This window comes from Dama dama, chromosome 13 (genome assembly GCF_033118175.1).
Source record: "Dama dama isolate Ldn47 chromosome 13, ASM3311817v1, whole genome shotgun sequence".
In the NCBI taxonomy this organism is placed as follows: domain Eukaryota; kingdom Metazoa; phylum Chordata; class Mammalia; order Artiodactyla; family Cervidae; genus Dama; species Dama dama.
The window spans coordinates 76,377,728-76,391,045 of NC_083693.1; the positions used below are offsets into that span (position 1 = coordinate 76,377,728).

General features: G+C 69.6%; 1 protein-coding gene across 1 annotated transcript; it reads left to right on the top strand.

The window, feature by feature from the left end:
- The first annotated feature begins 2,541 nt into the window (after window positions 1-2,541).
- On the top strand, window positions 2,542-7,686 carry CRIP2 (cysteine rich protein 2). Its single transcript, XM_061159573.1, has 8 exons — window positions 2,542-2,651; window positions 5,512-5,606; window positions 5,683-5,740; window positions 6,009-6,149; window positions 6,236-6,304; window positions 6,382-6,476; window positions 7,004-7,061; window positions 7,135-7,686. The coding sequence occupies exons 1-8, from the start codon at window positions 2,609-2,611 to the stop codon at window positions 7,200-7,202; spliced, it is 627 nt and encodes a 208-aa protein (XP_061015556.1). The 5' UTR covers window positions 2,542-2,608; the 3' UTR covers window positions 7,203-7,686.
- The last annotated feature ends 5,632 nt before the right edge of the window (window positions 7,687-13,318 follow it).

Sequence of the window (13,318 nt, forward strand, 5' to 3'; positions counted from 1 at the left end):
CTCTTGTCCTCACTCATGGAAATGAAAGTGGCTGAAGGGTGTGAGTGCAGGGGAGGGGGGGCACCTCAGGGAGAGGGGGCACCTCAGGGAGGAAGACGGGGGGCACCTCAGGAAGCGGGGCGTGGGGGCACCTCAGGGAGGAGGGAGGGGGGCACCTCAGGGAGGGGGGGCACCTCAGGGAGGAGGGGGGCACCTCAGGGAGGAGGGGGGGCACCTCAGGGAGGAGGGGGGGCACCTCAGGGAGGAGGGGGGCACCTCAGGGAGGGGGGCACCTCAGGGAGGAGGGGCACCTCAGGGTGGGGGGGCACGTCAGGGAGCAGCGTGGGGGGGCACCTCAGGGAGGGGGGCACCTCAGGGAGGAGGGCGGGGGGGCACGTCAGGGATGGGGGGCACCTCAGGGAGGAGGGCGGGGGGGCACGTCAGGGATGGGGGGCACCTCAGGAAGGAGAGCGGGGGGCACGTCAGGGAGGGGGGCATGGGGGCACCTCAGGGAGGAGGGAGGGGGGCACCTCAGGGAGGGGGGGCACGTCAGGGAGGGGGGCACCTCAGGGAGGAGGGCGGGGGGGCACGTCAGGGAGTGGGGGCACCTCAGGGAGGAAGACAGGGGGGCACCTCAGGAAGCGGGGCATGGGGGCACCTCAGGGAGGAGGGAGGGGGGCACCTCAGGGAGGGGGGCACCTCAGGGAGGGGGGCACCTCAGTGAGGGGGGGCACCTCAGGGAGGAGGGGGGCACCTCAGGGAGGAGGGGGGGGCACCTCAGGGAGGGGGGCACCTCAGGGAGCGGGGAGGGGGGCACCTCAGTGAGGGGGGGCACCTCAGGGAGGAGGGGGGCACCTCAGGGAGGAGGGAGGGGGGCACCTTAGGGAGGAGGGGGGCACCTCAGGGAGGGGGGCACCTCAGGGAGGAGGGGCACCTCAGGGTGGGGGGGCACGTCAGGGAGCAGTGTGGGGGGGCACCTCAGGGAGGGGGGCACCTCAGGGAGGAGGGCGGGGGGGCACGTCAGGGAGGGGGGGCACCTCAGGGAGGAGGGCGGGGGGCACGTCAGGGAGGGGGGCACGTCAGGGAGCGGGGGCACCTCAGGGAGGAGGGCGGGGGGGACACCTCAGAGAGGAGGGCAGGGGGCACCTCAGGGAGGGGGGGACACCTCAGGGAGGAGGGCAGGGGGACACCTCAGAGAGGAAGGCAGCGGGGCTGCCGTGAAACTGCCCTGCGAAACCAGCTCCCTCACCTCACTAGCAGGCCCTGGAGGCCGCCAGTGAGAGGAACTGGGCGTGGGGGGGCACCCAGTGTCCAGCACAGAGCCTCAGAGACACAGGGCAGGGGGTGAGGGAGCTGGAGCCCACTGCCCAGACTGGACCCAGTCATCTGGGCTTAGGCGTCTGTCCATCTGCCAGATCTGAGGCTCAGCAGGGATGGTGGTCCAGGAAGGAGCCGACAAGAAGGCAGAACCCCTGGGAAATGGCTGCTGCGACCTCTGGGTCCCCAGACCCTGGGGCTCAGGTGGGTTCTGCATGGCGCCAGGTGGAGGCAGGGAGGGGTGTGGAAAGGCTAGGCAGTCCTGCTGGCAAGGGCCGGAGGTCCCCTGGGGAGAGGCCCTGAGCGCTGGCAGACCCCTAGCTCCCCAGCCCTCCAGGAGGAGGCTCTGGGGCCAGCAGGACGAGGTCAGAGGCCCTGGGCCCGCCGCTACTGGGCCCGGAGGAGAGATGGGGCGGGAGTCCAGGGCGGAACGGCATGGAATGCAGGTGGCAACGTCTGTACACGTGGCCGCTGCGCCCGCAGAGGGGGCACCCCAGGGGCCCCACGCCTCCTGTCTCCCAGCTCTCCCCCCATGCCCTCGGGTGGGAGAGCTTGGGGAGGGCGCCTTCAGAGCCTGTGGCACACACCGCGGGCCCCCTCGCTGCCAGGCACCCCCTCCCTCACTCCCTTCCAGCAGTTTCTCTCGCGCTGTTTTTGGAAGTGGCGGAGGCCCTGCCCTCCACCCGCTGAGCCTCCAGCACCAGTGACAGTGTTAGGCGGGGCCGGGACCGGGCCAGGACCGGGTGGCGCTCCCGCCCGAATCCCGCTCCTGTCCCAGAGCGAGGCCGTTGCTATAGAAACCGAGCAACAAAGGGAAGCGGGCGGCAGCGCGCAGCAGGGTGGGGTGGGGTCCTCTGGGGACCCGGACGCCAGCACCGGGCCGGGCGGGCTGCTGCGCCGTCGGGGCGTCAGTCTGCGTGTCCCGACGCCGCCCTTCCGGGCCGAGGCCCCGCTGGCCAGGACGCCCCCCGTCAGGGGGCCGCGGAGTCCCAGCCCCACCCGCGGCCCAGCCGCTTGCCCCGAAGTTGCCATGGAAACAGGCGAGGACCGAGCGGGCCGGGTAGAGGCCACCCGGCGCGCGAGGCCTCGGGGCGCCAGGCGGGTCGCGTAGCCCCCAGTCCGCCCCGGCAGGTGCGCCCCTGCCCCCGCGGCGTCCCGGGCGGCCGGACCCCGAGGGCGGGCTCCCGATGCCCCGCCCCGGCCGCAGGCCAATGGGCGAGCGGACAGCCGGGCGGGCGGGGCGGGTGCGGCGGAGGCGGCGGCGGGGAGACGGGCGCGCGCTGAGGACGCGGGGCGACCGGGCGTACGGACCATGGCCTCCAAGTGCCCCAAGTGCGACAAGACCGTGTATTTCGGTGAGTGCCCGGGCCCGGCCACCGCCCTTGGGGTCAGCTCCTCGCTACAGAGCCGCGAGCCCCCGGCGCTCGTCGGCCAGCGCCCGGCCACCGCCCTAGGATGCCCGGCCCGGATCCGGCTAGTCCGCTGCCCACGCGGGTGCGGCCGAAGGGTGGAGCGGCGAAGAGCTGGGGGGCGGCCACGCCCGAACCCCCGAAGTGGCCGACGGGGACGAGGCGGGGGCCCGAGGCCTGGCGGGCGGGGGCGCGTGGACCCTCCAGAAAGCGGCCGGGCTTGGGGGAGCGCTCTGCGCTCGCGGCCGGTCGCGGTCCTGCCTGGCGGAGCCCTGCGGGGCGGGGTCGGGCGCAGCAGCAAGCTCTGCGCGCTTTTAGCGCGCTCCTGCCTTTCTCTACCCTTTCGCCCGGACCCCAGTCGCGCCTCCCACGGACACGTGGCCGGGCCGGCTGGCTTCATGACCCCCAACCCCAGCCCGGACCTCTGCACATGCTGGGCTAGGTCTAGGCTCTGTCTGGATTCAGCCCATGCGGGGGCGACCTTGGCCTCCACCTCTTGCGCGTTCTGACACGCTCCTTTTCTTGGCCAAGTTCCCCCTGGACTCTCCTGCGGTTGGGGTGAGGAGCGAACCCCCACAAGCAGGAGAGGACGCTGGAACCCAGGTGGCCAGGCCCTCTACCTCCTCAAGGTCAGAACAGTGGCATCCAGGAGGAGGGAGTGGGGAGGAGAGCCTGTCTCTGCCTGGACGCCCCCTGCGTTGGCGGAGACTGCCCCCCATGGGCGCACCCACTCGTTGGCACTCCTACCCTGGTGTCTGGCTCACTCCCCCACTTTCCCTCACCCTGGCTGGCCCTCTTCCCCACTTTGCCAGGGTCCCTGCCCACTGAGCCTCCCACCAATGCCCGCACAGACAGACTTAGTGGCACAAGCCAGAAGAGCAGGGGAGACAGAAACAGAAAGAAGACCCTTCTTTCGTCATCCTCGGGGCAGTGGCCAGGGTCTGGGGTGGGGACTGGCCGAGGTGAAGATGGCCCCTTGGTTTCCCTGTGGACTGGTGGGAGGAGAAGGCGCAGGCCGTTGTTTGCTGTTCCCAGAGGGGAGGGACCGGATTTGGCCTGAAGTGCTTCTGGCCTGGCTGGAGGCTGCGGGGCTTCCGGCTGCCTGCTGGGGAGCCCGCCCAGCCCTCGGTCCCCATCCCGGACAGGACTCATCCCTGTAAGGCTCAGGGTAGGGGCCAGCCCCAGGGTCGTCCTGCCAGCCCTGCTGCCCACATCTTTACCCCGGGCCAGGCCAGCTCAGGGGTGGGCCGACAGTCCCGTGTACAACCCGGAAAAGCGCTTCTGCCTGCTTGGGCGGCTGCTGGCTCCCAGCAGAAAACAAAGGCTGGCTTCTCTCCTGGTCTGGAGGCCCTGGTGGAGGAAGGGGCGGGGCCAGGACGCTGCCACCCCGAGTCAGGCTGCACCCCAGTGGGTGCACGGAAGAGCTGGGCCAGGGCACCCCCACAGCGACCTCAGGATGCTGAGTCTTTGTGTCCCCGACAACTGCAGCTGGGTGGGAGCTGGTTTCTTTCTAAGCCATTAGACTCAATCGATTCTGCTTTCCCAACTTGGGCGGGTAACGTGTGGCCATTGACCTGCCCAGTGGGTCCGAGGGTCATTCCCCTGCCCCCGAGTGGCCAGAGCCTAACAGCTAGCCAGAGTATCACGGTTCTGGCAGCCCTGAGCCGCAGCTGCCTCGGCCACCGCTGGCCAGCGGGAGAGCTGGGAGAGGATGCCAGGCTGGCATGGGATCTGAGCCCGCCTTGGGCTCAGCCAGCTCCCGTCTGCCCTGGCATGGACCTGCGGGGGGCCTGGCCAGCCTGAGTCCCAGCCTCCTAGGGTGGAGTGGCCAGAAAGATCTATAAGCCTGTGGTGCCGCTGGGAAAGGTGGGGGTCCCAGAGGCTGCCCCTGGCCAGGCCAGCAGATGCCACCAGGGCCACTGGAGCCAGAACTCAGAGCCCCGAACCTGAGCCACCAGGAGCATGAGCTGTCCTCCAGGAGCCTCCACAGGCCTCCTGGGGCTGGAGGTGTCCTGGCCCGGCCCCTGATCCCTGCCCTGCTGGTTCCCTGGGGGAGGCCTGGCCCAAGCAGGGGCTGCTCTGGGAAGGAGTCCCCGCTCCTTGGCCAGGTCCTTCCTGAGCGGAAGGGCCCCAGCCCACCCACCCCTCTCCTCCCCTTGCCTCTGGCCAGGCCCCTTCCAGTCGGGAGGATTCCAGCTCGGCTCCAGCGGCTTCCTGCCCAGTCCTCCGCCCTTTTCCTACTGTGCTTCCCTGGGGAAGCCCCAGCTTCCGTCCATCGGGAGATGGCCCAGCAGCCCAGGAGTGGGGGGAGGCAGGGGGCAGGGAGGGCCCCCGACGTGACCCTTAGCAGCTGGTCTCAGAGCTTGGGTGCCAAAGCTGGAGGCAGGAGGGGCCGGTGCTCTCGGCGCTTAGGGTGTGGAGGCCAAATATGGACTGCCAGTGCCCTGCCCTGTCCCCTGAGGGGCCACAGGGACTGGCCTCTCCACCGGGGGTCTGGAGGCTTGGGGCCACTCCCCTCAGCACGGGGCTGGGACTCTGCCAGCTCCTACAGGGCCCTCCTGGAGGATCTGGGGCCATGTGAGGGGGGCATGTGTCAGGGAGGGGCAGGTTTGAGCTGGAAGCCCGTCCAGGTTGCCTGGTCCAAGCAGTGACCCAGGGTGATGAGGAGTGGATGGTGGGGGCGGCCACACGGCTCCCGGGGGGTGGTGAAGGGGACCTGGGTGCCGAGGCTGCCCGGGACCTGGGGGGCAGCAGGGGCTGAGCGTGGGGGGCGGGGGCGCTGCGCTGACACTGCCCTTCTGCCCAGCTGAGAAGGTGAGCTCCCTGGGCAAAGACTGGCACAGATTCTGCCTCCGATGCGAGCACTGCAGCAAGACGCTGACCCCCGGGGGCCACGCCGAGGTGAGCCCCGCCCCCAGGCAGGGAGGGGGCGGGGAGCCAGGCCAGACCCCACCCTCAACCCCTGCCTTCTGCCTAGCACGATGGAAAGCCCTTCTGCCACAAGCCTTGCTATGCCACGCTGTTCGGACCCAAAGGTGAGGCTGGGACCCCACGGTCCGGGTCGGTGCGGACACGCCGCCCAGCTCAGACGTCCCGTCTCCCCTCGCCCGTGCGGGCCCCTCCCTCCTGGAACGACAAGCACTCTCTGTGCCTTCCCCACCGCGGCCCTGGGGGGGGGGGGGTCCTGGCCCCCCCCCCCCCCCCCGTGGCTGAAGGAGCCTTCCTGGGAAGTAGGGGGTGGCTGCGAGGCGCGGGGGTAGGGAGGGCCCTGGCTCCCGCGTCCAGTGCCTGCCCGCCCCCCAGGGGTGAACATCGGAGGGGCCGGCTCCTACATCTATGAGAAGCCCTCCGCCGAGAAACCCCAGGTCACCGGCCCCATCGAGGTCCCGGTGGCCCGAACCGAGGAGCGTAAAGCCAGCGGTCCCCCGAAGGGACCCAGCAAAGGTGGGCGGGATGAGGGGGGGCGGGGTGAGGGGGGGCGGGGGGTAGGGTCGGGGCGCCGGCGGACCCTGACCCCTCCTCTCTCCCAGCCTCCAGCGTCACCACGTTCACCGGGGAGCCCAACATGTGTCCTCGCTGCAACAAGAGGGTCTACTTCGGTGAGTGGCCGCACCCAACCCCATCCTGGGAGGTCTACCCCGGGCGCCTTGGCGTCATCCTCTTGTCTCCTCCCCAGCCGAGAAGGTGACGTCTCTGGGCAAGGACTGGCACCGGCCGTGCCTGCGTTGCGAGCGCTGTGGGAAGACGCTGACCCCGGGCGGGCACGCGGAGGTGAGAGGCGCGCGGCCCCGGACGGCGACGGGGGCCGGCGGGGACCCAGAGGGGTCTCTGAGGGTTCAGGGGGGCGGGGGTCCGAGAGGGGCGGATAGGGGCCCAGGCTGGGGGCTGCGGGCCCGGAGGGGTGGGGCCCGAGGGGGGCTATGAGGGTCCGGGGGCGCGGGCGTCCGAGGCGGGTGGGCAGGGCTACAGGGGGAGCCGGGCGGAGGTCGAGGGGAGTTATGAGGGTCGGGGGCGGGCCGGGAGGGGCGGGGGTCTGGGGGGGCGGGCCGGGAGGGGCGGGCAGGGGCCCATGGGGGATGCGGCCGGGAGGGGCGGGGGTCTGTGGGGCGGGCTGGCAGGCCCCGAGGGGCGCTGCGGGCCGGGAGGGGGCGGCGTGTGCTGCCCCCTGGAGGCCGGCCTGGCGCGCTGCGTCCTGCGGGCCCGCCGAGGGCCCAGGGAGTGGGGCCCCTGGACGCGGAGGAGGCCGCGGGGGGCGCGGAGTCTGTGGCCCCCTCTCACCACCCACACCCTGTCCTTAGCACGATGGCCAGCCCTACTGCCACAAGCCCTGCTACGGAATACTCTTCGGACCCAAGGGTGAGTGTGGGCCGGAGCGTGGGCATCGGGCTCCCTCCCGCCCTCCCTTCCACCGAGCGGTCTCTCTCTGCAGGAGTGAACACGGGAGCCGTGGGCAGCTACATCTATGACAAGGACCCTGAAGGCAAAGCTCAGCCCTAGGCCCCAGGGCCGCTCTGCGCGGGCCCCTGACCCCGGACCCACTGCTTGGCTGCGCGGGGAGATTGCCCGCTGCCCAGGCCGCCTCTGCACCTGCAAGTCCAGGGCCAGAGAGCTGGGGGAGGAGGGAGCCCCTGCCCGACCCCAGGACCCTGCCCCGTCTCTGTCTCCGGGTGTATCCACCTGTGTGTCCCGGACTGCCCGCTGCCCCCTCTCGTCCTGGCCCCACGTGTCCCCACGTCGAGGTCTCGTGGCCCCACACGCCCCTGGTGTCTCCGTGGCCTGGGTGACCTTTCTGAGGTGGCGCCGCCCCCGTCCCGCCCCTTCCTGCCCACAGTGTTATTTATGCCCCCCTTGCCAGTGACAGCCACAGCCACGCCCCCCACCGTGTTCCTCCCGCCTGCCTCGCCAGCGCCCGCCCACCACCCTCACGTGGCTCACACTCAGTGCTGGGACTTTCGCTACCAATAAAAGGTCTGAAGGTCAAGGGCGCTCGTGTCTGCGGCTCTGGGGTGGACTTGCAGCCAGTGCCCCATCTCTCAGTACAAGCGCCCCCAGAACCCCTGGGCCCAATTTGAGGTGGGGGCGGGGCCCTGTGCCCATGGGTGGGAGGCAGGGAGGCTCTGGTTTGGGCTGGTTTAGGCGAGTGGGGGGCTGGGCCCCTGGGGAGGACCGGACTAGATGGAGGTGGGGAGTGCGGGAGGGCTGGGGTCCTGGTGCCCAGAGATTGGCACTAAGACCCGGGTGCCTCGGTCCAGCAGCCGGGGGTGCGGGGGTCAGCCTCGGGAAGGGGAGCTGAGGGCACCCGGGGGAGGGAGGGAGAGACAGACGGTCCCTCCTGCAGGGGAAGAGCGGCGAGGGGTCGGCAGGACAAGGTAGACCCTCAGCCCAGGAGGAGCGTGGAGGCAGGAGGGCTTTGAGCGGAGAGGCACTGACTGGTCGGCGGCCTCAGCACGGGTGGGAGCCCAGGGAAAGAATGCAGGCTGTCTGGGGGGCCTAGTGCTCCTGCCTGAGCAGTTTCTGCATCTGGTTTGCGGTGTTGATGGTGTCACCTCTGGGCTCTGCAGGCTGTCCCTAGCAACCGGGAACCCCCAGCAGCTGGAGGAGCCCCCTCCCAGACTCCCGCCCACGCGCCTGCCTTCCCTTTATCCGCGGCTCCCTAGCAGCCCGCCAGAGGGCGCCCCTTCTCTTCCGCTCCGGGGCAGAGCCCTGGTAGACCCGCCTTCCACGGCTCAGCGCCTGCCCCGGCCTGCTCCCAGTACCGCATCCCCAGAGGCCTGGCCCTCCCGGAGCCAGGAGCTTCGGGGCCTGGTCATCTCTGGGCCTGTGCCCTCAGCACCGTAGGCAGCCGGCTCCGTATGTGCCCTGCCCGGCTCCCCCGCTGCCGGGGGGCCAACTCCCAGCACCCCAGCCCCTGACACAGACCCCTCTCTGACCCGTCCTGCAGGACGCGGGCTGAGACAGCTGGGCCCGAATGCTGGGCTCATTGTCCTCTGAGCAGCCATCCGTGTCCCTCGGGTGGAGCGGCCAGCTCGGTGTCTGCAATGCCAAGCCGCCCTGCCTCCTCCCGGCCCGTCCGGGCGCCCAGCGTGGGCAGCAGTGTCTCCTTGCACTTGGCTGGCGCCGGGAACACAGCCAGGATGTGCAAGGCGGGTTGGCCTGCCCCCGGGGGTGGGAGGCCCTGGTGCAGGTACCCCAGGGGCGCCCTGCCTTCACCCCAGGCAGAGGTAAGGGGTGCACTCAGGAGCGGCTGGGACGACTGTCCCCATTCCCACCTCCCTCCTGCCAAGCTGAGACTCCTTGGTTGGGGGGTCGTTGGGGCCACCCTCAGGCCCGCCCTTGCCGAGGGCTCCCCTTGCCGGATGGGAACTTCTTGCCGTCCTGCCGGTGGTGGCTGCTGAGAGCACAGCTGGGCCCCTCCTCCTCTGTGAAGCTCCAGTGGAAACTACACCGGGGAAATGCGATCTCCTGCGAGCCCTTCCCCCAAACCCGGGAGGAGGGGTGCCTATTGTGTGACTGCCGCCTTGGGGGCAGGGTGAGGGGCACCGGGTCCCTCCGCCCCGAGGGAGGATCGGCTGCAACCTGCCTGGCACTAGTGCCTCCCACTCATGGGGTCTGGCCAGGGAGGCCACGTTCGTTTCCTGCTCGCGGAAGAGTGCTGAGCCTCCGTGTTTGTTTCCCTGGGGTTGTCGTGGAAACTGGGGCGGGGCAGCTTCCGCCTGGCTCCTGGCGGTTGCTGGGTGCCGCCAGTGGGGGCGGCGGGGGGCCCAGCGCTGCCAAGGCTCCCTCGGGGACCCCAGCTTCAGGGAGCCTCCCCAGGAGCCAGGTGTTTCCTCGGGCACCCCCGCAAGATGCCGTGGAGGCCTGTGTGCGGTGCGCCACCCTCTCTGCCTGCCCCGGCCTGGCCTTCACCCCACCCCGCTGGCTAGCGAGGCGGCCCTGAAATGCCATCTAAGTTCCTCTTTCTGCTCCAGAACCCCAGGGCTGGGCACGGCGCCCCGGCCTCCTCTGACACCCTGCTCTCCATCTGCACCCCCCTTCCATCCGGCCAGTCTTCCCCACTTTCTCCACAGGGCCCTCCGAGCCCCCTTGCACCCCATCAGCCTCCCAGGCCCTGGCTGGTGGTCCCCTGCCCCCCATACCAGGCATCTCTTGGCTTCCTCTGTCCCCACTTCCTGAGGCCCGGAATCTCCTGCCCCCTGCCCTAGACCCCCCAGCCCATCTCCTTTCCAGTCCCACCAGCTTCCTCCGGGCCAGTGACTCCCCAGTGCCAGCCCTGGGCTGCCCCTCTGCTGTGAAGGCTCCCTGGGACCCCGCCCCGCTCAGCTAGCCTCCCTGAGCCCCTCCAGGCCTGGAGGGGGCATGACCTTTCTCTAGAACCACTTTTTCTAGAATCACTGGTAGTGGCCGTGGTTCTAGGGGCTGAGGGTCAAGTCACCGAGAGCCTGCTAGCCTGGCCCTGGGCTGCTGGGGGCTGGGCCAGGGAGGACTGCCGGAAGAGGTGGCCAGGTAGGTGTGGGCTGCGCGCTTTCTCAGGGCCTGGCCGGCTGCAGGGGTGGGTCTGGGGCTGAGAACACGCCCAGCTGCTGGACTGGTGAGGCTGGAATCTGAGGCCATTCTGCATGGCCTTTGGCTCCAGGATACAGAGATTCCTGGCACCAGGCTCAGCCTGGGTGGGTAGGAAGGGCAGGGGCACCTCAACGAGCTGAGCTGCAGGGCTGGCTGAGGGGGCTCACGGTCGCAGGTGCCCCCAGCCCCTCTGCATCCCGGGCCTGCTTCCAACAGAGCAGGGGAGGGACCCTCTCCTGCCTGGGCCGGTCTCAGGCCTGGAGGACAGGGTTGGAGCCCTCCTGGGAAAGCACAGATTCCATCCCCCCGCCCCCACCTCAGGGCCACCTGGGGCAAGACCTTGGGGCAGACAGGGGGTCCTGGGAGACAAGCTGCTAAAAATAGGCCCTGGGAATGTCTGAGTGCCTGTGACTCAGCCAGGCCTGGAGGAAGGGCAGGGAGGGGTGGACTCCGGGGGGTAGGCAGCCAGCTCTGGCCCCGGCGCAGCAGTGGTCCCGGAGTACACATTGGCCCCACAGGGCACTGGGTGCAGGAATGCCAGAGCAGCCCTGCCGGCCTCCAGCCCTCGCAGGGGACAGCCTTACTCTTGTCCATGCTGAGGACGGGGCCCAGAGACTGGGGCGCGGGGTGGAGGCTTCAGGAATGGCTGGCAAAGGCCAGGGGCAAGTGCCGCGGCGTATGGTCCGGGATGGGGGTGGATCTGTGTAGCTCCGAGGGGCAGAACTTCCCTGGAAGATTCCTCAGCGGTCACTGAGGCCCAGCCTTGCTCCACAAGTTCTCCCAAGTGCCTGGAGCCCCAGTGGGCCCCCACCTGCCCCCTCCATCCAGAATCCTGCTGCGGGGCAGGGTCCCACCTGGTTCCAGTCTGGGTGGAACATGAGCAGGTGAGGGCGTGGCCGTGAGCACTGAAAGCGTGAGCCATGTGGTGGTGGCCTTGGCCAGCAGCCGGAACCCTGCGGTAGCCTCCCCCAGGTCTCTGGGCCCTGGGTGCCCTCATGCCGGCAGAGTGAGGGGGACGTGCTCTGGGCACAGAGCAGCCTGGGGCAAGTGGCTGTGCTGGTCGCTCTGTCCCTTACACTCCAGATGCCTGCAGCCCCGGGGCCAGTGCTGGGAGGGAGAGCGCGGGGCTGGGTGCTGCCAGCTCGGGGGGCCGCGTCTCGGGATGCGCCTGGTGCTTCACTGTGCCTCGTGTGTGTCCGTGCAGCAGACGCCACTAGTGCCCCCAAAGGGTGGAGAAACGGGTGGCGGGCCAGGCAGCAGGGCTGGGTCTTGAACAGGCCCGGTGGTCCTGAGTTTGGTTGAGCTTGGGCTGGGTCAGCGCCCCGCCCCTCCAAGAGCTTCCTAGGGCAGGTGAGCTGATGGAAGCGGGAAGCCTGCTCCTGGAGGGCTGTTAGGGCCTGGCTGGCACCTCACAGGGAAGCCTCAAATGGGGGTGTGCCTGGCCAAGGAGTCTAGAGGCTGTGGGAACTGTCCACCCTGCACAGCCCCCAGTGCTGGGGGACTGCAGCTTTGGGGGGATCCCTAATTTCACAGGCAGGCAGGACAGACAGGGAGCTGGGGGAGCTGAAGCTTTGGGAGGGTTCCAGGGAGAGAGCGTGTGTGCGTGTGTGTGTGGTGTGTGCGTGTCTGGAAAAACTGTGCTAAATACCAACCCAAGGGCTACGCCCATGGGTCTTGGCCCCTCTTGGCCTCCTCCCCACACCAGCCTGCGCTGTGGCTATGGCAACGGCAATAACAGCCGGGCAGGCCAGGAAGAGACTCGTCACCCTGGTTTGCGAGGGGAGGGCTCTTACTCCCCCACTCCCAGAGTCTGGGGGGCTTGGACTCCGGTGGGGGGAGGGGTCATCCCAGGGTCAAGCGTGCAGAAGGAAGCCGAGCCCAGCTCAGGGTGGCCCTTCCTGCCCTGGAGCCCCCCAGAGATGCTCAGATGGGTGTGCCCACAAGGTGTGTCCACAGGGCCTGGACACACGTGCGCATCCAGGCTGCCAGCCGTTTACTGCCCCCTCGGGTTCATCACGAATGGGGAGCTGACTTCTGCCCGTCACACCTACTCGGGTGGTGCGCGCACCACGTGTGACCTGACCCCAGGGTCTGCCATGACAGACGCCCACCTCCCCAGATGGTCCTGCCTGGCGCCCCCACCCACCTGGCCCTCTCTGTCACCGGGGGTCTTGACCCTTCCTCCCCTCTCTGCTTCTGCCTGTCTGCGTGTCTGTCCGTGTGCCCGTCCCCCTCCAGCTGTCTCATTTCCACTTCTCTCTGGATCATGAAGCCGGGAGTGGAGGGAACCCGGGCCAACCTTCCTGTTTCTGCTCCTGGCCTGGTGGACCAGGCACAAGCCAGGGAGACACCAAGGGCTGGGTGGGGGCAGGTGGGCGGCCGCAGCTCCAGAAACCGTGGAGGCACTCACTCCTGTGCCCCGGGGGGAGAGGGTGGTGAGGCTCGGGGCAGGGAAGGCTGGGTGGTTCCTGCAGTGGAGGATGGGCACCCTCCTGAGGGCAGCGGGAAGCCAGCCACCTAGGGCTCCAGAGCAGGGCTCGAGCTCTGTGGACCCCAGGGCTTGCGGAGTCCCAGTGGGGGACAGAACTGTGGCCCACCCACAGAAGGGGGGTCCCAGGGAGGAGGGAGGATTGGAGAGTGGTGGGGGAGGGTGGGGTCCCCTGCACCCACCTCCCAGAGGCTGGGGCATGCTCCCCCACTGTGGGGCCTGGCGGGGGGCAGAGGGCAGGGCAGGTCGGGGTGGGGGTACTGAGGTGGAGGTGGCCTGGCTCCCCTCCTCCCAGCAACAGGCCTGGGGGGCGGGGGGGGCATTGCCGAGGCTGGGGGGAGGGGGAGGGGTTCCCTCTGCTCAAGGCTGAGGGCATCTCAGAGGATGGTCTCCAGCACCCTCCATGGGGACAGGGCCTGGTCAGGCCCAGAGATGACGATTTGTTTTGAGAGGCGGGTGTGTCGAGGGGAGCCGAGGACGCTGGTGAAGTTTCGGGGGTGGGAGGCAGGATGGAGAGAGGACTGAGCACTGAGGCTCTGGTGAAGTCAGGGAGCTGGGTGTG

Excerpts from the sequence above, each read along its gene's own strand:
- CRIP2 (XM_061159573.1), top strand. The coding sequence starts at position 2,609 with ATGGCCTCCAAGTGCCCCAAGTGCGACAAGACCGTGTATTTCG. Across the intron at positions 6,477-7,003 it reads CCCCGGGCGGGCACGCGGAG|CACGATGGCCAGCCCTACTG; the intron begins GTGAGAGGCGCG and ends CCCTGTCCTTAG. Across the intron at positions 7,062-7,134 it reads AATACTCTTCGGACCCAAGG|GAGTGAACACGGGAGCCGTG; the intron begins GTGAGTGTGGGC and ends CTCTCTCTGCAG.